General features: G+C 42.9%; 1 protein-coding gene across 3 annotated transcripts in view; it reads left to right on the forward strand.

Annotated features, from left to right (window-relative positions):
- Positions 1-13,482: 13,482 nt before the first annotated feature.
- PTCHD4 (patched domain containing 4) overlaps positions 13,483-26,829 on the forward strand; it is a 180,367-nt gene continuing 167,020 nt past the window's right edge. The window contains exons 1-3 of one of the 3 annotated variants that reach the window (XM_053904813.1): positions 13,483-14,618; positions 15,039-15,176; positions 15,482-16,067. In XM_053904813.1, the coding sequence (XP_053760788.1) occupies positions 15,172-15,176; positions 15,482-16,067 (591 nt within the window). In that variant the 5' untranslated portion in view covers positions 13,483-14,618; positions 15,039-15,171. Of the gene's footprint in view, positions 14,619-15,038; positions 15,177-15,467; positions 16,068-26,829 lie in introns of those variants that run through there. The other 2 variants (XM_019457366.2, XM_053904814.1) reach the window with 2 other exon arrangements.

Genomic DNA, 26,829 nt, shown 5'->3' on the forward strand with positions numbered 1-26,829 from the left:
CAATAAGCTAGATCTTTTTATACAAATTGGTGGTGGGCTAAACCACAGTTCTGAGCTAAAAGTAAGCTTACAACAGCATTTTTCTTACCTTCATGAATGTGCAAAGGAAATGCACATATTTTATAATCCAATGAATGGTGCAAATGAGGAGCTTCTATAGAACCTTCAATTGGACATGATTTCTCTGCAATGTAATGATGTAAAGCAAATATCAAGACGAGAATCTAATAGAATCAATCAATTCCTTCTAAGAGATTAACTATATGCGCTAAAATAACGTGGTTGTGGATGGTCATCAGTATCAGTTCCTCTCTTTGGGAAAAGGCATTTCATAGAGGAAATATACACAAAATCTCATTACAGATCAACATTAACAGGTGGACATGTGCAATCAGTTTTGATGATTGAGAACACTAAATCTGAAACCCCAAATGACCACAATTTAGTGACTTAAAATAATACTCACTTATTGTCTCACAGCTTTATAAGCTACAACTTTATAAGTCAGATTTGCAGCTGCAAATCTCACAGGCCAAAATCAAGGTGTCAGCAAAGCTATGTTCCTTTCTGGAAACTCTGGGAGTGATTCCACTTCTAAGCTCATTTAGATTGTTGGTCAATCGCAGTTTGTATGGGTGTGGAACTGGAGCCCTCATTTCCTTTATGACTATCAGCCAGGGGCCAGTCTGGAGCTCCGCAATACTCTCCACATTCTTTCTCATGCTTTCCATGTGGCCCCTCCACAGGAGCCACCAACCACAGGTCAGCTCCCTCTCACACTTCCAATCTCTACTTCTCCTTCCCTGCATCTCTCTGACTTTAGCCTAAAGCATTCTCTCTGCTTTTAAGAGTTCATTTAAGGGGTGTCTGGGTGGCTCAGTCAGTTGAGAATTGGACTCTTAGCATTGGACTCTTGACTTAGCTCAGGTCATGATCTCAGGATCTCATGGTTCGTGAGTTTGAGCCCTGTGCTGGGCTCCACACTGACCATATGGAACCTTCTTGGGATTCTCTGTCTCTGCTTTCTGCCTCTCTCTCTCTCTCTCCTTTCTCAAAAATAAGTAAATAAACTTAAAAAACAAAAAAGCTCATTTAATTAGAATAGGCCCACCTGGATAAGCTAAGCCATTATCCCTATATTAACACCCATAAGCTCAATTATATCTGCAACTTCCCTTTTGCTATACAGCATAGTTAAAGGACACAAGGGTTAGGGTGTGGACATATTTGTAGGGTCATTCTTTATTTTGCCTACCATATCCAATTGAGCAAAATGTTATTACCCCAAAAAAAATTCATTCTTTTCATTAGTAGCTTCATGTTATATAAATTGTATATTATTTTTATCATTAATTTTGAATTCTGTTAATTAAAAATGTATGGAAATGTATATTCCTCTCTTGTTATACAAAAACCTGACTAATATTCTCAATTTTGCCTTTTGGCCCATAAGCCTAAAATATTTACTTTCTGGCCCATTACAGAAAAATTTGCTGATTTATGTTATGGAAGAAAAATAGGTTGGTGCAGACTTTCTGGACAGAAGTTTAACAAAATGTTTCAGAAACTAAAATGAAAAAGAACAAACAAAACAAATTAAAATAAAAACCGTGCCGGGAATTATATTACCAGAAACTTTTTTGAGGAAACAGTGTATGTGTGCACTCAAATTTAGCAATAGTTTTTGCTTATTCAGCATCATTTACAAAGGCAGAAATTTGTAGTCAGGCCAAGTATGTACCAATGGGGGATGGTTAAATGAATTGAGTAAATCCATTTAGCACTAAAATTATATTATAATTAATGTAAATGGTAGCTATTTTTATTGTCATTGATTATATACATTTTAATATTTTTAATATCATATATTTATTTTATTTTAAAGAGATAACTATAATTAAAAGTTGTTTTATGAAACAAATTGACTTAATTTTGTGGGACCATTAAACAAGCAATAAAAAGAGACTTTGGTCTAATGTGGGTAATCCTGAAATAGAGCTCTATAAATATCATTTAGAGATACGGAGAAATATTCAAGAAGAAATGACGGGGGTCGTCCCTCAGGAGTGAGCCTGGGAGCAGGAAGAGGTAGGGCAGGGATTTTTGCTTTTCATCATAAGGTCTATGCACCATTTGATTTCGCTTTGATAAAAGTGAAAAAATATGGAATTTGCATGTGTATGTGTGTGTGTGTGGTTTATTTTTTAAAAGAAATATATGCTGGAGGCTGTCTTGTCATCAGGGAAGCACTATACTCCACAAAACAAGAAATGGCTGAGAAATTGAGAGTAGAGCTGGTTGCTAAGTTTGATCCCTCTGACCAAACAGGCCAGAGTTTAAATGAATGAAATGTAAATTGAAAGAAATCTCAAAAGACCTGAAAACAGTATTTTGTAGGCCATGTTTTTCCTTTTTTTTTTTAACGTAATTTAATTTTTTAAGTTACTTTAGAGAGAGAGACAGAGAGGTGGGAGTAAAGGGGCAGAGGGAGAGACAAAGAAGAGAGGAGAGAGAGAATCTCAAGCAAGCTCCACGCTCAGTGTGGAGCCTGACACAGGCCTCGATCCCAACCCCCTGGGATCATGACCTGAGCCAAAATCAAGAGTCAGACACTCAACCAACTGAGCCACCCAGGCCCCCCATGTTTTTCCTTTTGCGTCTCATGTTCTAACGTCTTCCTTCTACATTCATTTCCTGAAGAGAAGGCCTTTGAATTTTGCTGGTTATAGAAAGACCTCCCTTCCCACCAAGAGAAGGGAAATCATTAAGCAAAGACCTTTTTTCTCCGGGGGCAAAGCTGACATAGGCAGTGGAATATTTTTCCTGGATACACGAATAGGCAAAGTAAGAAAAGTCAATAGATAATGTTTCATAACAAGGAAATATCCAAGATACGCTAAGAACACAGAAAGACAGAGCAGTCCAAATAGCAGAATCAAGAGAGGCTTTCAAGTAGGTAGGACTGCTTTCAAATTCCAGTAATTCCTAATCCTCTGAATCTCAGTTCTAATATCAGTAATACTGAGTAAAGGATATCTATGTCATAGGATTCCTTAGTAATTAAATGAAATAATGAATATAAAATAACAAGCATAATATTTAGCTTATGATAAACATTCAACAAAGCTAAGTTTCTCTGCCTAGTGTTGTAAATTTCTCCCCCCAAACTGTATCCTTTTTAGTGTCTATAATCATATGAATAATATCTAAGCATATCTGTATATACTTAGGTACAGCTTTTAAATATATGCAAATTAATTTAAGTTAATTATCTCTGTTTTACTTTCAAGTAATTATGTACCTCCTTTCACTTTAGCTATTTTGAAAGCAGGAAGCACATCTAATAAATCTTGTGTAACACTCCATACAATATGCATCCTGCTTCTATTAATGTATTCCACTTAATCCCCACAATAGCCTGCAAGGTGTGAGCTTTTCTTATCCCATCTTATCCCTATACAGATGAGAAGGCTAAAGTGTACAGTGGTTAAATAAGTTGGCCAAGCCAATGCCATTCACAGGTGACAGAGTAGGGATCTGAGGGACTTGAATGGATGTATCTGTGTCCAGAGTCCAGATAATCTGTTATGCTATAGCCATCACCCAGAAATATTATTGTCATTGCTTTCATGCTTATCTTTGTAAATGCATTCAGGAGGTACACTCTCTGTTTTTAGCCTACATATCCACGTTGACTCTATCACCGCATCATTTCTATTTTCACTTACGGGTAACTCACGAATATTTTCATTTTCTACCATCCCCGTCCATAGTACCCTGGTCCAGGCTGCTCTTGTCATGGCTCAAACAACTGTTTCAGCCTCCTGAAGGATCACTCAGTCTTCACTCTTCCACCTTCCAGCTCATTCTCTACACTGCAGCATGGCTATATTCTAAAACCCAATCTGTTCTTATAGCACTTTGGTTAACTCCCCATTACTCTGAGGAAAGTGCTCCAACTCTCTAACTCCCCCTACAGTATAAGCTCCATGAAAGTAGCAGCCCTGTACAGCTTGCCTAGGAGGGCTTTGCACATTTTGGTGATTCAAGAAGTCTTTGATCAGTTAGCGTGTTGAAGGAAACTGGTTTCCAGGCTTCCTTATATTCATGCACCTGTTCATTCTATCAGCTCATCTTTTGCCATTCCTGCCCTTGAATATACACTCCAGCTCTAATAAACTTTTTGTTTAGGTCCTGAAAATCATCAAAAAGACAATCAGTGATCAGAAACACACAGCACTGAGAATGAGCAAGACCTACTCCAAGGTGCAGACAATCTGATAATCCCAGGAGAGCTGAGGCTGGCAACAGGGCAGCCAGAAGGGCCAAAGAGATGCTTCGGAACAACCACCACAAAGGGCAATGGATATAAGGCCAAAGGGAGCATAGACCCATGTCACCAACCACAAGGACTAAACCTAAGGCTCAAAAGTAATTTGTTATGTCTTATCCTTAGTGACAGTTATATTTCTCCTTTCTTCCTTAGTTTTTTGTTGTTGTTTTGTTTTTGTTTTTTTATACTTCTATCACACTAGGAGAGCCATTCGAGGATGAATTAAGTGCCTATTATGCTATTGTATGTTTATTATACGTTAGTTATCCTGCTAGAAACTGAAGGTACAAGACCTGAGGGTAATAGGCATCGTCCTCATGAAGACTGCAGGCTATGTAGGAGGAAGATAGAGATTAGTTCAATACAACAGGATAAAGATTTCCCTAAGTTTCACAGCTGCTCAGCAAAGGGGGGGCACTGTGCCAAAGACGAAGGCCCACAGAAAGGGTTCATCACAATTTCTGTAAATGCCTATTGATTTCGCCTATGTCAACAAGATAACTAAATCTCCAGATGGTTAGTCTACACGTTTTCTGGAGATGTATTGTTTACATACAAATGTGAATGGTCATAGGAAGCTTTCTTACTTTTTCCATTTAATATTAACTCATTTTGTTTACACTGATGTTCCTGGCTAAAAGGCTGAAAATTTCCCAAAGGTCACAGTGAAATTCCTCACCTCATTTGACAGACTGAAGACCAAATTTTTGAATGTCAAGCACCCTTATAAATAGTCTGAGTTTGTCTGTTGTCTAATGGCATTTCACTTACATTTTTTCTGAAGAAATCTGTTTTCCTCAGCAAGAAAACTCTATTGGGAATTAAGTAATAGGCAGGTGCTACATCAGGGGTCAGGCCCTCCCTTTTTTCTCCCCTCAATGGTGACACCATTTTGGGTGGGGTGAGAGGGAGTCCTTATACAGGGCAGGGGTTATAATCACAGGAGCGAAGCAACTCAGTCTTTCATATTGTGATTCCATATTGGCTGCAAACCCACCCAAATCTTTTCAGCCATATGCAGCTTTGGATATGCAGAATGTGAAGTTACTCAGATATCACAGTTGCAACTATTGGGAGCCGTGGTGTACCGGGTGTGGGGAGAAGGCAGGGTGGTGGGAGCACTCCACCTAATGTGTAGGCAGTAATGTCATTGGCCGTAGAAACCTTAAAGAAATGATAAAACTGAGTAAAATCTGGTCTCTTCTTTTACTATCCCAATGCATTGTCATTTTAACAATGCCAGTCGTATAATCCTCCTCCAAGCTGGGTTAGACCATTCTTTATGTGACCCTTCTGCCTCCCCACTAAGTCCTCTTCTCCATACTTACAACTCTCTTTCTCCCTGACCCTAAGGGGGCAAGGGCTACGGTTACCAGAGCTGAGGAGTGTTGTTCTCTTCTTTTGCTGTTTGTAATGGTATCAGTGTTGGTGTCTGATGATGTAGCAACGAATGTGGAGTTCTAACACGGGGTGACATCCCTAATGCTTTCCCGTTCGAGTATCTCTTCTACAGTGAATCTGACGCTCACTTCCACTCAACGATTGGCTTCATAAAATTCTTTTTTTTTTCTTTTCCAGCATCCGATGCGAGAACTGTGTTGTCAGGAAACAGGATGTGCAATTTCATGGTCAGGCCTGAACTTAATGAGCAACTCATCCTTTCTTTAGGCGCAGATTCTCCGCGGTTGCAGGAACACCACTAAAATCCCGGATCGGTAACCAAACACTGAATTTGATGAGGACGTGCGTTTTGGAAAACGTGCAACTTCAAAATAAACAATTTGAGAGAATTATACTACTGAGTTCATCCAGAAGAGAGAGATGTTTTTCAGAGTAATTTCAAGAAGGCCTTGCTAGGGACATTATGGGAAAAAAAAAAAAATACTACTGGGAGGAAGGGAAGAAGGGAAGACCTACAGGAAGGAAGGAGAGAAGGCAAAAAAATGGAGGAAATCCTTTGGTTTATTGTAGGGCCAACTGATAGACCTGTATTACACTCGGATTTCAGAAAAAAATTAAAAGATGATTTCAAGGGGCACCTGGGTGGCTCAGTCGGTTAAGCATCTGACTTCAGCTCAGGTCATGATCTCCCAGTTCATGAGTTCCAGCCCTGCATCGGGCTCTGTTCTGACAGCCCGGAGCCCGGAGCCCAGAGCCCGCTTCGGATTGTTTCCCTCTCTTTCTGCCCCTTCCCCACTCATGCTGTGTCTCTCTTAAAAATAAATACACATTAAACAAAAAATGTTAAGATGATTTTAAGAAAAAAGTGTGATTTACTTCTTCCCAAATTAGAAAATCTTTATTTTAATAGTTGAAAGCAGAATGTATACAAAGCAGCATGTCGTCTTAGTGCATCATCCGATAAACGTCAGCACTTAACTGCATTTTGGCAGGCAGTCTTTCGTTTTCCGTCCAGCTATTCCCCTGTGACCACAATATTCTGAGTATTTTTCCAGCCTCTCTATCTTTCTCCAGACCAACACCAAAGCTCGCGTTCTCCTGTGTGCTGGACCAGTCCTCACCCTCAGTGACTCTCTGTTTGATATTGTGCAAAGAGTAAACAGGAAAGAAAGCAAGGCTGACACTTGAACAGGGAATGACGTGTTAAAAGGTGGCAGACCTCACAAAGGAACCCCGTGGAAGCAACTTCCGGAAGATGACGGAATCCCAGCAGAAGGGCAAGGCGGCGATCACCTACTTCAATTTTATTACTTTGTATCAGTTTACCCATGTAAATCTAAGGCCTACGGACACTGAAATGATTTCACCAAAGTGATACAGTGGTGAAGCAAGAGGAGAACCTGACTAAAGATTAAGACAAAAGCGATTGCTTCAAATCTTCTCCAAAACTTACTCTTAAATTCCACCATAGGAAAATACCAGTTCTGGCAATAATTCAGTACTGATGATTTATTTATAAATGGTATACTGGTGGATGTCTACACTGCTTTGTTCCTCTTTTGAGTACATAGTGTGGCTATTTTACAATGGGAATGAAAATGGTGTTTATTTTCGGTGGTAAGCATGCAGGGGGCAATGAGAGGACAGTGGCACTGAACCTCTAAGCCACATTTGATGCACAATCTTATATATGATGAATTTTAGGTTATCAAGTAATGCAAAGCCTATCTAAACTTCCTATAACTGTTTTTAATGTTTGTTTATTTTGAGAGAGAAAGAGACGGGGGTTGGGAGGGGTGGAGAGAGAAGGCGAGAGAGAGAATCCCAAGCAGGCTCCACGCTGTCAGCCCAGAGCTCAATGCGGGGCTCGATCCCATGAACCCTGAGATCATGACCTGAGCCGAAATCAAGAGTTGGATGCTTAACCAACTGAGCCACCCAGATGCCCCTCCCATAACTTTTATTAAGTCAAGATGTTTGATTACACTCCTCAGTCATTACCAGTCAGTCATCTCCTACTCATACAGAAACAGGGATCAGAGATAGTGGATTCCCCCCCAAAAATAATACTCACATATTTGTACCCTATTGAAATAAAGGTAATTTTTAAAATATCAAATATCTCACGGGTGCCCGGGTGGCTCAGTCCATTAAGCGTCCGACTTTGGCTCAGGTCATGATCTCATGGTTTGTGGGTTTGAGCCCCGTGTTGGGGTCTGTGCTGACAGCTTGGAGCCTGGAGCTACTTCAGATTCTGGGTCTCACTCTCTCTCTGCCACTCCCCTGCTCTCCCTCAAAAACAAATAAACATCAAAACAATTTATATATATATATTTATTTATTTATATATAATGTGTATACATATATATATGTGTGTGTGTGTGTGTGTGTGTTTGTGTGTGTGTGTGTGTGTGTGTGTGTAGCAAGGGGCACCTGGGTGGCTCAGTGGGTTAAGCATCCAACTTCAGCTCAGGTCACGATCTTACAGTTGGTAAGTTTGAGCCTTGCATTGGACTCTGCGCTGACAGCTTGGAGACTGGAGCCTGCTTCAGATTCTGTGTCTCCCTCTCTCTCTGCCCCTCCCTTGTTTGTGCTTTGTCTCTGTCTTTCAAAAATAAATAAACATTAAAAAAAAATTTTTAAATATCAAATACCTTTGGACTTCCCCTGTGCAGTATTATAAAGCTTTTAACATAAATGGATTAAAAACCAGAAAAGCAATTCCTTTGTCAGATTATGAGTTTGTTTTCCATCCAGAAAGTATGGTCTCCAGAAACTAATTTGCTCCAGCAGAAAAACTCAACACGCAAGGTTAATGTCAGCTACCCAACATCCAAACATTCCTGTCATCACATTATGCTTCTTCCTAAGGAAACTTTTGTTTAAGACGAAACAAAACAAAACAAAACAAACTGACAAAGTAAACCCCACATAAACTCCCACACGACAATGTTCTCTGAGAAGAGGCTGGCCCCATTCCCAGCCCCATAGTGAGTCCAGATTGGTCTAAGCCAATTACTGCATTACTGATCCTCTTGCCAGTGATTGATTCAGACACGGGCCTGAGAAATGCGACTTATGAGGAAATCTGTTGGGGGTCTTCTGGAAAAGGTTTCTTCCCTCTTAGAAGAGATGCACAGGAAGAGGCAGCTTCCTTCTTCCCCAGGATCTTGTTTTGCCTGGTTGTGTGGCCTGTGACCAAACACAAGCACAACGCTCATGCTCTGGGGATGAGCAAAACAGAATGAGGAAGAGGACTTAGGTTCTTAACGACACCCTTGAACCTCGAAATTAACAAGCTCTATAACTGTCATGCTTCTGGATACTGTGTTATGTTAGTGCTAGGACGTCCTTGGAACCACAGTAGAGGGGACGGCCATCTTGTCAGCACAACCCAATGAAAAGCCCCTAGTAGCTGCCAGAACGAATTGGAGGTCAACCAATCACCGAGCCACAGCACGACCTGACTCGAAAAAGGCCCACCCGGACCTAAACCCGGAACTGCTGCAGCTTAAAAACCCCACCCCACCACACCTGGGGGCGACTTCCCTGACTCCTCTCTGTCCCTGAGTCACGGAACCTCGCCCGAGACCTTAGTTCCCAATAAAGCCTTTGACTGCTAAAATTTTTTAGCGTCTGACTCCTATCTTTACCCTGCCTTACGCCTGACCCTAACATTTGGTTTGCGTGCATGTTGGTAGTTCCAGTTGGGGTCGGCCACCGCGACAGCATTGGCCCCTATAGGCATAGTGGGGTCGGTCATGTGGGTTTGGTCTGCATGTTCCCTGGCTGCGGCCTGGATGCGCTCCCTCTCCTCAGGGGTGAGGGTAGAGGTGAGGATTACCTGGATGTCATGCCATGTGAGACTGTAGGCTTGGGCAAGGTATTGGAATTCCTTAATGTATTGGGTGGGGTCAGCCGAGAATGACCCTAGCTGCTTTTCAATGGCGGATAAGTCTTGGAGGGAGAAGGGGACGTGAACGCGAACCAGGCCTTCAGGCCCTGCCACCTGGTGGAGAGGTAAGATGGCCGCTGGGGTCTGTTCGCTGGGAGGGGCCTGAGCACGAGTTCGGGATGATATGGGAGGCGAGGGCGGGACGGCTGGGGGTTGGGAGTATGGAGGGGGGCGAGGGCTGGTGGGCGGCGTGGCTAGATCCTCAAACGGGGTCGGATATCAGGGAAGTTGGTGAGGCGGGGTCATGGGGGGGGGTTGTGGGCGGGCAAGGAGCACGCGTGCAGAGGGGCAGGAGGAACATAGGGTGGGGCGAGACCTGAGGTCCCAAAAGGCCATGACGTAGGGTATTTCTCCCCATTTTCCCCGCCGAGTGCAGAAAGTGTCCAGATCGGTTAAGATTTGGTATTGTAAAGACCCCTCAGGTGGCCGTTAAGAATCATTATCTAATTTGTACTGAGGCCAGACTACAGTGCGAAGGCGGATGAGCCGGTTACGACGAAGTTCGCCTTGTAAACCCAGGAGCCGGAAGGTTTTTTTTTTTAATCTTTTTAAACTTTTTTTTTCAATATATGAAATTTATTGTCAAATTGGTTTCCATACAACACCCAGTGCTCATCCCAAAAGGTGCCCTCCTCAATACCCATCACCCACCCTCCCCTCCCTCCCACCCCCCATCAACCCTCAGTATGTTCTCAGTTTTCAACAGTCTCTTATGCTTTGGCCAGGAGCCGGAAGTTTTTAACAGACGTTGGAGGGGGGTAAGAGATCCAGGCGGTTTAGACTGGTTACTCCCCATTGGCGTGGCAGGGCGAGGTGTCCCTCGCGCTGCAATAAGGGGCCTTGCGGCGTGCAGAGGAAAGGAGACTGACTTGCGAGAAGTCTCTCGTGGGTGTCAGCCGTAGTTGGAGGAGGGAAGGAAGGGTCTGTCCTACTTACCGGCTCCTGTAGGCGCTTGAGAGTAGGGTGTTGGCCTCTGGCTTGGCGAGGAGGGAGCTCAGCCAAGGGAGGCGAGCTACTACCTCCCTCCTGGGTTTTGGCACCAAATGTTAGGGTCAGGTGTAAGGCAGGGTAAAGATAGGAGTCAGAGGCTAAAAAATTTTAGCAGTCAAAGGCTTTATTTGGGAACTAAGGTCTCGGGCGAGGTTCCGTGACTCAGGGAGAGAGAGAGAGGAAGGAGTCAGGGAAGTCGCCCCCAGGTGTGGTGGGGTGGGGTTTTTAAGCTGCAGCGGTTTAGGTCTGGGTGGGCCTTTTTCGAGTCAGGTCGTGCTGTGGCTCGGTGATTGGTTGACCTCTCATTCCTTCTGGCAGCTACAGGGGCTTTTCGTTGGGTTGTGCTGGCGATGGCCGTCCCCTCTACTGTGGTTCCAAGGACATCCTAACAGTTAGATAAGAAATGCCCTTATTCTTTAAACCAGTTGCTGGAAACATCCAAAATGATAAAGACCAACATTGCCTCTAAAACTGTATCTCTCAGACGTGCCCTTCCTGGACACGACAGGCCTAAGAGGTCAGACTCCTTAAAGCCACCACAGAAGAAGCTCAAAGAGCATTTTCCCAAAACCAACAATGCTCAAGTTGCCTGTGGGACAGAGAAGGAGATCTGCGTGAAACTGCATTATTCAGCCTCTCTTGCAACTAAATTCTAATCTAAGGATGTAAGAGGAAATAACGTATGCCATTCCAGACTGAGCCGTAAACGCCTCCCCAGCGGGCTCCTCCGGGCTCTTTTCCCACGTTTAGCTGACTGGCCAGGAAATGGCCTCCCTTGGGAATGCCCTTGGAAGCCAGGAGTCGAAGATGGATGAATGACTTGTGGAACTGAGGTCTACCTTTTCTTGCTAAAACGGGAATACCCATAATGGACTGTTCACCTCGAACAAGATATAAACTTGTACTGTTTCACACCGCTAAAATTTAGAGGCTTATTTGTTACAATCACTAGTATTATTTATAGCACTAGTTAATACGACAGAGTTACAGGGCTTTGGTGAATGTTGCTGTGAATGAAGTGACAAGAGGGTAAAGAACATAATCCAAGTTCATAGATAAGGAAACAGGATCAGAGACCAAGGTGTCTCGCTCAAAACACCCAGGAAGTAACGTGAGGGGCTGGCCTAGAACTCAGCTATTCTGGGTCCAAATTCATGTTCTTCTGGTGTCCTAACCCACAAAAGGCCAAGTGGATAAATGCCAACCTGGTTCCAAGTCTTGAAAACTGATATTGACCAACACACATCAGAAACGACAAATCCTATATGAACAAACCAGTACAGATACTTGTGTTGTAACTGATTGGCCTCTAAATGCACCACTTTCAGATTTATTTTAAGCTTTATTTTCAATCAGGTTTACTAGAATTATCATGCGATTGATATTCACTAATATTCTAATGCAAATTAATATCCTGTAGGTTAATCTGGAATATTGCTAACATTCCCCTTCTTTTGAGTATATGCTTTATCTTTCTAATCAACCCATAATAGTATTTGCCCTTAGCTTCTTACAGTATCAAAATTAAGCCATGATTTTCTTCTTTACTTCAATTTTTTTCCAAAAAAAAATGTTTTTATTATTGAAAAATCATTTAAAGATCAGCCACTGAGCCAATTTGTCACTGTTGAAGTGACAGGTAAGGAGGTTACAGGTAAGCATAGGAAAGAGGCTTCAATGACCCATGTGGCAATAGATTAGAGTTGGAGACATATATAAACCCATGTTTAGCTTAATCTAGATACAAAGAGCTAAATAAAGAACTATTTATAGATATACACATGCACAGATTAGTATACAGACAGTCCCCAATTTACAATGGCTCGACATACAATTTTTCAACTTTATGTTGTTGCGCATTCAGTAGAAACCATACTCTGAATTTCGCAAGCCATATGCAGTAGGATAATCTCTCCTGATGCTAGGCAGCGACACTAAACCACAGATTCCAGGTCACCATACAGTCAGGAAGGTAAACAACCCATACGCCTTCAGCCATTCTGTTTTTCACTTTCAATATCATATTCAATAACTTACATGAGATATTCAACACTTTACTGTAAAATAGGCTTTATGTTAAACGGCTTTGCCCAACTGCGGGCCAATGTTAAGTGCTCTGAACACGTTTAAGGTAGGCTAGACTTAGCTATGGTTTTGGTATTTTAGGTGTATTAAATGCATTTTGAACTTGCAATATTTTCAACTTACCATGGATTTTTTAGGACATCACCCCACTGTCAGCTGAGGAAGATCTGCACACCCATGTATTTCCTTGTTGTCGGTGGCGAAGGTTTAGAAGTGATGACACCCCAACAGCAAGCAGCACACTTAGCACCCAGATCTTTGTTTCTAATACCATTGTCTAATAAACAAACCAGGGCTTCTCGAGAAATGGCTGATACTCAGACAGAAAAGATACAAGACAAGCCTGGAATATCTTTTAGTGCTGGAAAATACAGAATACTTTTTTTTTTTTTTTAAGGACCCAATAATAATGAGATATGTCAAAGGGAGACAGAGGACCCAGTGGGCAAAGTGGAACCAATCTGAGCAACAAAGGAAACAAAGTATTGAATTCTAATCCAAGCACAAGAGAAATATTTATAAATACCCCTAAACCCATGCTGATATAAAAGCATTAAATGAATGGAATGGAATAGAATAGAATAGAATAGAATAGAATAGAATAGAATAGAATAGAATAGAATAGATAGAATAGAATAGAATAGAATAGAAGAATAGAAATCTCATACAGAAGCAAGGGCTGGGTGGAGAACCATCAGGGATATTATAGAAGCTATTGGCCTGGGGGTAGGGGGTGGGGTGCTGCAAACAGACTGCTCTTCAAGGTCAATTTCAATTTTAAAGGCTGGAATTTTTTCTTTTATCTTCTATATAACACCACCTTTAAACTGTTGCCCTTAATTAACCATTGCCCCTGTTTCTGAGCTGCCTGCAGTCTCTCTGGTCTTCTAACTGAAAAACTGATTCCACTAGGAAAAATAAAACTCATCTATTAAGAGGATGAGATTTTTCAGCTTTTTTGTATGCACACATGGGCATATCTCAAGTATCTGATGAAGAGTGGGTCATTTTACTATGATTAAGAAAGTGTGAATGAATCATGTTTTGAATCCCCATTTCCTCTATGAAGTCAGTGCAAAAAGAACAGAAACTTTGGAAAGCAGGTCTCCAGTTCACAACCAAATTTAGAACTTGTCTTCAAGGGTTCTTCACATTCTTTCCAGAACACTGGGCCTTGTGAAAGGCCCAATCAGCAAAAAAATAAAATACACACATCCACTTACTAATAGTAAAGTTTTTGAAGTTGATGGGATCTGCACATGAGAGTTTCTCATCTTTACAGGGTTAGGTAGTCAGGGAGGAATTGTACCTGGTGGGAGTTTTCTCTCCTCTGTGGTGAAGGAGACTCACTGTTTTACATATTAAATGACTCCAGTGTATTTCCTCCTAGCCCTGTCACCCTCTTTATTGAGGCAAAACCTGTGTGATGGGTGTCCCAAAATGTTTGTTTCTGTAATTCCACTCACAAGAGAAAACTAGATAGCCTCTGGGTCTACTTCATATCAGAATAAATCTGATGGAAGGGAAAATGGGGAAAGGGAACTGAAACCAGAAACTAAGAACTTTTTGTCCTAAACTTCAAAAGTACAGGAAGTGAACGTAATATTTTATGGGAAACTACACACTGCCTGTGGATCTTCACTACCAACCCGCGACACACACAAACACACACACCAAGCCACAGGCGACTGCTATTGGCAAATGCCTCCACTCCAATCACCAGATCAAGGAAGGGATCTCTAGAGCCCCAACGCACCACCCACAAATGGGGTCTCTGGCAGCCCTCGGCTGCAGCCTACTAGTCTGGAATGACGGCGGGAAGGTGTTGCAAGGAAATCCCTTGCATGCTTTGTGGTATGTTAAAAATGCAGCATCATCCTCTCCGCTCTCTTTTTCCTTCGGCAGGAAAGCAGATTTCGAGGGCACAGGGAAACTGGAGGGGCAAAACGGCTGCTGGCCTCCAGGAGCCCTCGAGCTCCCTCCCTCCACACACCCCCCTCCCCCGTACACCCCCTCTCCCCCCCGCAGGCTCTAATTGCCTTTGCTCCAATGGGCCAGCAGCACCTTCACCAGTTTCCTCTTCCATTCACTCCAGCCAGGAGGGAAGAGGGAAAACAAAACTCTAAAAATAACTGCCAGCATCTTAAAAAAAAAAAGCTTAGCTGCCCCCCCCCCACTTCGCTCCCTCCCTTCTAGTCTCTCTCCTCCCCGCCCCCCTCCGCCCCTTTTGGGGCACATGTCTGCTTCTTACAACACCGAGGCACATGGTTCCAGTTAGGCACCGAACCCCATCAGGACGGAGAGGAAATCCACATCTGTGGGACGCTCCGCACGGAACCACCTCCAGCGAGGGAGGCCGGGGGACTGCAGCACCGAGATGAAGGGCTAGACCGAGGGAACGCTGCTCATGCGGTGAGAGGGGCGCGGGAGGCGGCGAGGGCGCGGGGAGGCCGGGGAGGGGTGGGCCCCGCGGTGCCCCCCGCAGCGCACTGTCGATATTTGCCCGCCTTGCTGCAACTTGCTGCAGTGTTTGAAAGAGTAGTAGGAGCGCATGGAGGTGGGGCCGGGGAAAGACCAGGCGGAGTGGTTGGGGGTGAGCGCGGAGGGGTGGGGACGCGGCGGTGCTGGGGAGGGGGGCTGGCCCGGAGGGGGGTGGGATGGGGGAGCGGGGGGGGGGGGTGGCCCGGCGCTTACACATGTCACATGTGCTTTTTAAGACGGCCGGGAGCGCCTGCGAGCTGGATCTGGTGGAGGATGCTGCGGCAGGTGCTTCGCAGAGGGCTCCAGTCGTGCTGCCACAGGCTGGGCTTGTGCGTGAGCCGGCACCCGGTCTTTTTCCTCACCGTGCCCGCAGTCCTGACCATCACCTTCGGCCTCAGCGCGCTCAACCGCTTCCAGCCCGAGGGCGACCTGGAGCGCCTGGTCGCTCCCAGCCACAGCCTGGCCAAGATCGAGCGCAGCCTGGCCAGCAGCCTTTTCCCCCTGGACCAGTCCAAAAGCCAGCTCTATTCGGACTTACACACCCCTGGGAGGTATGGCAGGGTGATCCTCCTCTCCCCACCCGGGGACAATATTTTGCTCCAGGCTGAGGGGATCCTGCAGACCCACCGAGCCGTGCTGGAAATGAAGGTGAACCACAAGGGCTATAATTATACTTTTTCCCATCTGTGTGTGTTGAAAAATCAGGATAAGAAATGCGTGCTGGATGATATTATTTCAGTGCTAGAGGATCTCAGGCAGGCTGCCGTCTCCAATAAGACAACAGCCAGGGTGCAAGTGAGGTATCCCAGCACTAAATTAAAGGTACGCTCCTCCTGCATGCTTCTGCCAATTAAAGAGGCAGCACTTCATTTCTTGCCCTAAACAAGCAAAGAAAATGCAGAGGTCTCATCCTTAAGACTCAGAAGCTAATGCTTCTTTCATTTTGGGGGGGAGGGGGAAAGATGGGCAACTGAGTGAAGAAAACAGGCAATGAATGAATGGTACGACTAGATATTAAGAAATTCAAAGCCAAACAAAACAAATGCCAAAAAAAATGAAAAAAAAAAATGGAAAAAAAAAAGTTGTTTCTGAGACCCTGCAATTACATCTTTGTTCAGGGTTAATAAATCAGTGAATGGAAGGGGGAGGGGGAATCCTAAACAATTTGGGGGATTTCTTTTCATTATGGGGCTCGATGTATTTCTTATTACTGATTACACATCCACCTGGTGCCATGTTCACCTATTTACGTCTTCAGCCTGGTTTGATTTTGACATGTAGAGATTTTGTGTTTTGGTGCCTTGTGAGTGTGTGTCTGGAAGCAGTGGATATGAATGTAGTAGGGATTTCAGGAATTATGTGTAAGTGTGTTAGCATAGCAGAAGAAACAGAGACGTTCTATGTGTACAAATGGGGATGTGCAGGTAACAGATGTTCCCGTAGACTGAGTCCTGTTACCCTCCTTTCCCGTCACAATATCCAAACCAAACCAAGATGATAGCCCAAAAGCAAAGAAAAAAGAGAAAAATTCCACAGTCAGCAGAAGTTGCAAAAAAAAAAAAAGATTATTTCAGCATTAAACACATTATGCTGTTTGAACTCTCGATTCAAATTTTGTTGCTCAAATGAGATTTCTAAACTCATCCTACACTGTCAGGATTGAGCTGCTGCAGGCAATGAGGCATGCAGTCTCCAGGTGACTGAAGTTTCAGGGACAAATGTGACTTCCAAAAGAGTCACTGCACCATTTGTATGCTCGACCCTGTGTGTGCTCAGAACCTGCACAACGGAGAACTCCCAGGACAGGTATTTCCCAAGAAGGAGGAATTTTCTTTCTTCTAACGTGTATAAGGCTATGTGTGTGCTACCATGGAGATAATGGAATAGGAGGGACCTCGTTTGGGTAAATGGATGGCCGAATATCATTAATATTTCTCTTTATGTATTTGAGATAGTCAGCATCTATACACGATTTAAAAATAACTTTCTGGGGTTATTTTAGATACAAAGGCTCTTTATTGTGCATTGAAGGAGAGTTTTGTGCACTTAGAAACTAGGGATTCCTCAGGAAACCTCATAACCTGCCTCCTTTTAACACGTTGTCCTTGTTTAAATGCATCCAGAGGCTGACAGGGTTTCAGCTTTACAAAGCTGAGCAGTCCCTTGGGGTTTACTGAAACTAGACAGATGATTCATCAGCTTGAAATCTAGGTAAGGAAGGGCTTGCCTGCTTCACACTTATCGAAGGAAGCATGATGAATATATGTGGTTGGGCAGCATGCTTTTTGTTACCCGAATCCTTTGCCATCAACATTATCACTTGCTACAGGAAAGGATGCAGTGGAGGGAGAGGTGATCTTCTAGCCTAATCTTTTAACTGAGTTCTTACCTATGCCGGACATCTGGTGTAAAGAGCCATTTGAAACTGTGTCATATTTAAGTTTCAATTTGCTTTCCCTGTGGAGGCAAGTTTGCAGATTATTAACGTGCCTTATTAATTGGGTCCCTTATTTCCTTTATTCAGCAGTACTCTCCAGGTGTAAGAGCGTTGGCCAATCAGCCACTGTGAATATTTTGTTTATCCGCCAAAATCATTATGACATTTACAGTATAAACCCCTGAGGTCTTTAATTCACTCATTTAATATTTAGCTGTGCTCCTGTGATTTGCTAGGTGCTCTTGTAGGCACATGAGACAGAATTTGGGGTCAGAAAAACAAGGTTCTTATTCTCACAGGGCTTACAAGTAGTGTATGTCAGTATCCTCACCGAGAGTTGCCTGTGAGCAGGGATTCTGCAATCTTTGGGTTCCTCACTGAGCCAACACCATACTAGGCCTATCATTGGCGCTCCATCTAAACTTTTTGGCTGATTGACTGGTGGATCTACATCTTGGTAGGAGTCAGTGTATAATCATGAAAGAATGGAATAACTGATTACAAAGGCCAGTGTAATAGTAGTAATAGAATTATTTTATTAACCATAAAAAGAACAGGAAAATTACACCTTGGCTCTATAAACTGTAAAGCCCTATTCTGCTCCGTTCTAATGTCAACGCTTCCACACATGTGCTGGCTTGACTCTCACTGCATGGCATCAGTGGGAGTTGTAGAAGATAATGTTTGGGAAAATGCATCCTTTGAGTGTCTTCTGAGAGCAGTGGGCCCTCTCAAGCATCCGGATGCAATCTCACACATGCTAATGTAATATAAAATATAATTTGTGGAGTACCATGGAGAGCTCGAATCCTATCAAAGGGTCTCCAAGGATGTCTAGGTTAAGAGCTCCTTGTCACAGAGCAAAATGAGATGGCCTCTTGTTTTGATTACATGTTATTTGGAGATGATTTTGATTCACATGTGGCAGTGGTTCTCAAGAAGTGTCCCTGGGATGTTGATGCATGGTAAAGTTTGAGAACTTCTGGTGTATGAGATTTGAGGGGAAATTTTGTACTTACGTTTATGGCCCTCTAATTCATTTTGCTTTCCTCTGTCATACTTGGGTCACCTCTCTTCCCAACTCAATATGGAAAATTTTCATGGTGGAAGATGCCATTGTTAGGCAGGGAAGCAGGAGTTGTGGGAAAATGCAAAATAAATAGCACTGGCTGGACAACGTGAGCAGGGATTGGCAATCTCTTGACACGGAAGAAGCAGCAGGTCAGTTCTCAGAGATAGTCTGAAGATGTAGAAACACCGATTGACAGAAAGAAGCGACCAGAAACAGTTCTGACCGTTGGAAGGACATCTTCCAAATATCACGAAGACACCCAAGTAGTCCTGAGCACAGAAGGGTTTAGAACTTCTGATAAACACGATTATCTTGCCAAGGTGATCCAGAGAAGCAGAGACATGGAAAGTTGGCTGGTAACAGAGTCTCAGATAAAGCTGGTATGAAAAAAGCAGGAGTCAGCTTAGAATACTATAGAAGAAATGAAACATACACATTTTCAAAAACTGTGTGGAAAAGGTGCCCAAATCTGCAATTCCTACACCTGCATGATAGGAACTCTATAAGGGTGTCTCTAATTAAAATCTTTATATTATTATATCCATTATCATACTCCAGATGAGGCACAAAGTCATGTCTTATATTCCTTCTATGCTATTTATGTTCCCCCCAACCTAATTCAGTTCTTTATAGATAGTATTCACATCATTGATTAGTCTGTTGATTAATTTGTACATTTGTACTGTAATATCACAAAATTATCATCACTTTTCATACCTCTGTGGCATAATTTTATTTTTAAAGGTAGTCTCTACATTCTCCAGATTTCTATAAAGTGTTTTTGGCCCCAATAGTTTAGAGCCTTTTTTTCCCCACCTAGTAAACTACATATTGTATAAGTTAATACAATGTGGCTAGACTGAATTTCTAAGTTAAATACATAACATATTGATGAACCCAGTCTCTTGAATAAAATGAATCAGGTGCTCAAAATCCTTAAGCAAGGACCACTCTGGACTCCAAGATCTTTACTCTGGCCACAGTAAAATGCACAAGTAAAAAGAAGAAGCAGGCAAATGGGGTCCATAGCAAATGGTGAGAAAGAAATGAAGCAGATTTGATTCCCCTGCAGCCTGTCCTTCCCACTAAATTTCATTAATCCCACACCTATGAATAGATGTTGAACTGAAGTGTATGTGCTTCAATATACCATATTTAAGAACAGGAGCAAAGAAAGATCTTCCTGTTTCTTAATAAAGAACAGCACTTCTGTGGGGACATTTCCAGGTTTGGAAGATATTGCCATTGATTATTTCATTCCAGACTCAATGGAAGGGCAACCTAAGCCAACATGGAAAGTGAGGACCAACATTATTTTAGAGATTTCCAAGAAAGTTTGGTTCTTCCAGACCTCTTTCCCTAATTTATTCTAAAATCTTGTAAGACATCCATGTCAGGATCTTCTCTCAGGATATTTTGATTCAAGCTTACCTTCCTGATTCTGTCTCTTGATGGGGGAAAACATTGCTACCTTACTGAATGTTCAGATTTATTGTGCTTTATACATAGCATATTATTGTTACAAGTTTGTGAGTCAGGGGAGTATTTTTATTCTCATTTTATAGGTAAGGAAGCTAATGACCAGGTTAAATGACTTGTACAAGGTCCCTGAGATAGTACACGTTGGAGCTGGGATTTGAATCCAGGTGTCCGTACTGAATTCTTAATCACAATACTACATTAGGTCCCATCACGCTCTGCGCCATTCTTTGTAACAACAGGCCTTTGTACTAAGAAAAATCTCGTGCCATAATTCCCAAGTCATCTCAGATCTGCATTAAAAGACCACTACTGATCTTTCACAGTTGTCCGCTGGCTCACTCAGATCCACTAGTTCATAAGATGGGGAAAGGAAGCTTCACTTCTCTTATTCATCCATAAGGGAGTGAAACTTCCAGTCTGGGCAAACCCCTACTGTATGCTGACTGAGGAACCTGCTGCAAATTGTTTAGCAAATGCCTCACTGGCCAGTGATTTCATCTTTAATATCATTTCACATCAACTCAAAACAAACCATGGCGAGGCCCCATGATCAACTGCAGGTGGGAAACCTACAGTGTGGTCTTAAGTTTTCAGACAGGGTATTTTGTCCCAGACAAGCTTGGGTGTTTTTGTCTTAAATTGGCATCAGGAAAAATAATTGATGATATAGGTTGGGATAAGACAATTGGGAGTAAATTGGGAAATGTTCAGGAGCTCTAAGTTCTAAGCCCAGTTCTTTAAAGATCAGTTGTATGTTAATGGACAAATCCCATCACCAATCTGGACTTCAAGTTCTAGCATTCTGATGTAACGTTCCACTAGGTAGTAGATGACTATCATTACGGTGGATTTGGGAATATATTCTAGAATATTTTTCCTGTGGAATAAAGTAGATGTGTTTGGTTAGATCTGAACTATGCTGTTCAATAATGGTCATCATGGTTTCCTAATGAAGTTATTGTATATATATTTCCTAGCCACCGAGTCAGGATAAGTTGGTTTATTAAATTTTTCTGACTGGTTTAAAAACTGTTCCTTGTACACGGGGCACCTGGGTGGCTTAGTCAAGGTTGAGCGTCAGACGGTTGATCTCAGCTCAGGTCGTGATGTTACGGTTGGGGAGTTCGAGCCCCATATGGGCACTGTCAGTGCAGAGCCTGCTTGGGATTGTCTCTCTGTCTCTCTCTGCCCCTTCCCTGTTTGCAGTCTCTCTCTCTCTCTCAACAATAAATAAACTTAAAAAATAAAATAAAATATGGGGTGCCTGGGTGGCTCAGTCAGTTAAGCACCAGACTTTGGCTCAGGTCATGATCTCATGGTTTGTAGGTTTGAGCCCCATGTTGGGCTCTGTGTCGAGCTCAGAGCCTGGAGCCTGCTTCAAATTCTGTGTCTCCCTCTCTCTGTCCCTTTCCCACTCATGCTCTGTCTCTCTCTCTCTCTCTCTCTCAAAGACAAATAAACATTAAAAAATAAAATAAAATAAAACTGTTCCTCCATACAAAGAAGGCAAAGAGAGACCAAAGAAAGAAGCAGGCCACCCTAGATTGGTAGGTGTCAAGGTTTAATGAGCAAGAGAACTTCTATATGAGGCTTTTCCTGGGCAGCCACAAGATGAGTAGATCTCTATACCTGCCTGTGAGAATCTTAAAAGTCTGTATAGAAGCCTGTGTTCAGTTACATACACCGTCCAGATGGTCTCAATAACACATTGCTTTCTCAGGGCTGCATCCTTGAAAACATCTCTCACTGTGAGAATAATGGACAGTATGTATATTGCAAGGCCAGGGGAAGAGGTCAGGAGCCTCTGATTACCCAGGTCAAGCTTATGGGTCAATCAGAGGTCATGTCCTCTTAATGACCTCCTCCAACACTGAGCATCCAAATGGGCAAAAGGCTTGCTTGATGGGGGAGCTATCTCCTTCTCCTTGGCTTCAACAAAGACCTATTTTTAACTAAAGTAAATAATTTTCATAATTTTATTTATACTCTCCTCATGTTTGAAATTCAAGGATTAAGGGATGGTTAAAAAAAAAAAAGGAACAGAAATGGATCTCTCCATTCTTCTTTTCTTACTCTCAGTTGATCAGCTGGTGTTTCCCTCAGTGGTGCAGGACCACCAAGAGCTTGGGGTAAGGGTGGAGAAAAGAAGTCAAAGAGACACAACATGGTGGGAGGGCAGGAAGAACTAAGGCCACTCCCCCCTCCAAAAGAAACCACTCCTTTGCCTCTCATGCCACTTTAAGCAATGATAAGCTCTAACAGTTATTTTCTCAGCCTTTTCTATTATAGACATTATTTAACTGAAACAAGCTATTATATTTTGCATTTCAAAATACATTGTGTTTGGAGAGTATTTTCCATTTTAACCCAATAGCTGTTACATCATTATTGGACCACATTGCTTTTAATTCAATTTTAGAGTGATCAGCATATGTTCAAGCCTATTCTAGATACTTCCAAGCACTTCTGTATGTGCTTGGTATAAATATTTTTTAAAAAGGAGTCTGGAAATTCCTAGACTCTAGATTTGTGTAAGACGGCTCTAGATTGAACAGCAAGCCTGTTTCTTCCCTGAGTCAAACAGATCACCTTGGGGCCCCCTCCCCAGGGTGGAATCCTGGGAGTAACTCATTTCTCCGGATTGTTTCTGCCCCTGTGCTGGTCGATAGGGTTACATTTATCCCAGCCCTGGCACGCGGAAACGTTTAGGCAATGCTTCTGGTTAAAAAGGGTGCCAAGTTGCATTGTAAATAACAAAATCAATTTCATTTTGTTTTCTAAGACCTTGTTCCCTAAAGTGTTACATATGGACAGGCAGCATCAGTATCACCTGGGACATTATTAGAAATGCAAATTCCCGCATCTCACCTGACAGGAGTCTGCATTTTAACAAAGCCCCTAGGTGATTCATGCATTTGAGCATTTGAAAAGCTCAGGTCTAAGACACAAGGTGGACCTCCGGATTCCTCATTCATGGCTGAGCTTGAAGTAACGTGTCAATTCAGACCAAGAACACCCTAAGAAAATTGAGTAGTTGAGCCTATAGCCATATCATTCAGGCACGTGATAGAGATGTTGAGGAAATGCCTGGAGAATTAGCAAGCAGCTCTTCCGCATGGAGAAACCCTCGTCCGTATCAGCTGTCGTTGGGAACTGTCACCTGGTTAAGCTTAAAGCTGATTACTGTCGTTCAATATTTTCCAAAAATGTTGAAATTAAATCTAACCATCTCTTTAAGAAAAAAACATCAGCAGCATTTTTCTCAAGGCCCTTTGCAGTTTTTTTCTTCACGAGAGTGGCAACATTAAGGCCTAGTTAGCCTAATTATGTTAATATAATATGAGAACACAAGGTATAGGAACTATCCATAGGAGCAAGAGTATTTGGGAAAATGAGACACGAAATTACAGTGGGGCGTATTTTTAAAGTGACGTTGCAATCCGTGCTTTTCTCACGATTATTATGGCAGAGCCATTCACTGAAATCAAGGCTTATTCTCTGTCATTCAGAGAAACTCGGGACCTCTGAAAGGTACCTGATGAGCAGCGCTCAGAATGAATGGACTCTGTTTAGTTATAGGATTTGTGTTAGAACAGCCAATGTTTTCCCTCCAGAGCTACCCTGCCAATACGGGGAGGGCTCACGTGGGCCACTCTGACTTTCCTCTGCTGCCTCAAAGGCTGAAGGCAGAGTACTTACTGGCTCTGGATTCTGGAAAGTGGTTGTACATACACAGGGTTCTCATAGCCTCAGGAGGTCCTGAATGTTTCTGGCAGGTGGAGGCTTGCCTGGATGGATCAGGTTCAGCCTCAAAGTTTACACTTCTTTTGAATGTTCAAGTCTGTTCTTTCACCTCACCAGGTTTCTTAATTACCTGGAGGGAGAGTGTATTCTTTTTTTTTTTTTAAAGTTTATTTATTTATTTTGAGAGAGACAGCACGAGCAGGGAGCAGGGGAGAGGCAGAGAGAGAGAGAGAGAGAGAGAGAGAGAGAGAGAGAGAATCCCAAGCAGGCTCCACACTGTCAGAGCAGAGCCAGATGCAGGGCTCCAACTCACAAACTGTGAGATCATGACGTGAGCCAAAACAAAGAACTGGACGCTTAACCAACTGAGCCACTCGGGCGCCCCCAAGAGTATTCAGTTCTGATTGGCGCTATAGTCCATGCTAATGTGGGGAAGGTGCACATTTGATTTGAAAGTCATTCCTGTGCACACTCATCTAGGTAATGGATCGTGTCGACTCTGTGCCAGGCTCCATCTTGGTCCCTGGCAATTCCATGAGATACAAAACAGATGTGCATTTGCCCTCTAGGTGCTTAAGCCTGGCAAAAAAGGCAAAAATCACACGAATTCATATCTACAGATTATCATGGAAGAAAAAATGGCACTGTGAGAGTGGAATACCAAGTCTTGGGGTGTTGGATACTGCTGCCTTCTGAGGAGGTGACTATGAGCTGAGATCTAAGGGGTGAGGAGGTTAACGTGCATGGCTTGGATGGTAGACACAAGAGAACAAAGGGGACGACAGGCACCTTAAAAGCGTTGGATAAGAGCCACCGCGGTGGAAGGTACGGCGACGATGGGAAGGGACATTGTAAGAGTTTCTTGAGCATTGATGTAACACAAGTCAGATCCAGGTCTATGGATCTAGATTATCTGGGTGTAGATCTTGGCTCTGCCCCATTAGTTGTATGACTTTGTACAAATGTTGTAACCTCTTCAGAACTCAGCTCCCTCCTCATAGTCCCTACCTCATAGCACTGAGTAGACTAAATGAGTTCATGATACCTAAAAGCAGTGCTTCTCAAGCTCTAATTGTTACCTCAAGCTCTAAATGTTACCTGGGGATATTTTCAAAAATACAGATTCAGTTCCAGGAGGTCTGGTGTGGATGAAAGTCTGCATTTCTAGCAAGTGATGCCGATGCCACTGATCCATGAACCCCACTGTGAGCAGGAGCCGTATACGGCATTAGAACAGCACCAGGTTCATTGTAAATTCTTAACAGCTGCTAGGGGCTTAACTCCATGAGCACTGATACTCTGCCCTTAGCCAGATTAGGTGAAAAGCCCTTTTTGTTTCAACCCTCAAAGCTGAAAATCTTTCTGTCATATGGTCGTCATCCTTATTTCCTTAGTAAGTGCAGTGTGAGGGATACAGATCCCTCTGTTTTTTGCACTAAAGACCTTAAGCTGCCTCCAGGGTTATCATTCTGACCTCTCTTTGCTAAGGATAGTAAAGAGCAGATAAGGAAAATGTGGGACCTTGGTTCTCTGCGTTCACTGGGTTTGGAAATATCTCAGAGGTTACATTTTTGTGATGTTCTTAACAGAGCTAGCCTTGACCACTTTCTCCGTGCTAGGTGTTTGTGACATTCTGGTTCTCCTTCTGTGTCTCTGATGGTTCTCTGCTTCTTACTGGCTCCCTCTTCTTACTGTTCCCATTTTTATAATGGCCCCCCATAAAACACTCTTTTTCGTTGTCTTTTCTCTCCATATTCTCATTCAAGCCCAATATCTATTTTCTTCCACTGTCTATGACTGTTGAATAGCACCTCTATGCTGCCATTTACTCAGGCTCAGAATCTCAGTCCCCTGTAATTAACTCTTTCTCCCTCTCCCCCCAACCAGCCAAGACATATACATAGTAATAGCTAATTAACTGTTAGGTCCTGATCATTCCACCCCAGAAGTTCTGCTAGCATGGTCCTTGGACCAACGGCACCCACACCACCTAGGAACTTGTTCAAGATGCGAATTCTTAGACCTCATTCCAGATCTGCCGTAACTCTGGCAATGGTGCCCAACAAGCCCTTTGGTGACTCTGATTCCTACGTAAGTGAGAGAACTCCTGCTCTGCAATAGTGGTGATCGGTCTTGGCTGAGTGTTGGAATCACGAGGGGAGATTTGACAATACTGATGTGGGGGTCTCATCTCCAGAGATTTTGATTTAATTAGTCTCGAAGTGGCATGGGCATTGGGAATTTAAAAAAAAAAAAAAAAAAAAAAACAACCAAAAAACCCACAAAAACAAAACAAAACAAAACAAAACAAAACAAAACAAAACAAAACTCTGCTGATTAAAATGATTATCAAGTTTTCAGACCAAGGTCTCTTTCAAATTTCTGTTTTTCCTTTTCTTTCTCCTGTCCCTCCCTTGGGACTTCATTACTCCTTACCTACTTTATTTATGTGATAAACTAATCTCTCTCCTATAATTTCTCACACTTGGAATGTAGCCTGTGTAACAGGACTATAAGCATCTCTTGATTATATTTTTCTTCTAACCAAATCTTGCAAGCGCTTCCCATTGCCTGGAGAAGAAATTACAAACTCCTGACCACGGCCATGGAGAACTTTCCTTGTCCAGGGCACCAACTTTCCTTATAGTTTCCAGTTGCTGTACATCATACGGTGTCACCAAACCAAAGTAAGCCAACCCTGAACTTTCCTGTCTTCTTACCTCCACTCATACTGTTACATTTGCTTGGAATTTCTTTCACGCTGTCAAATTCGCACACATTTCTTAAAAGCTGAAGCCCCAAAGCCACTTTTTCCACAGAGCTTCCCTAAGTGCTTCCAAAGGTAGGAA

Source organism: Panthera pardus, unplaced genomic scaffold (assembly GCF_024362965.1).
Source record: "Panthera pardus isolate Hobbes unplaced genomic scaffold, ASM2436296v1 HiC_scaffold_17, whole genome shotgun sequence".
In the NCBI taxonomy this organism is placed as follows: domain Eukaryota; kingdom Metazoa; phylum Chordata; class Mammalia; order Carnivora; family Felidae; genus Panthera; species Panthera pardus.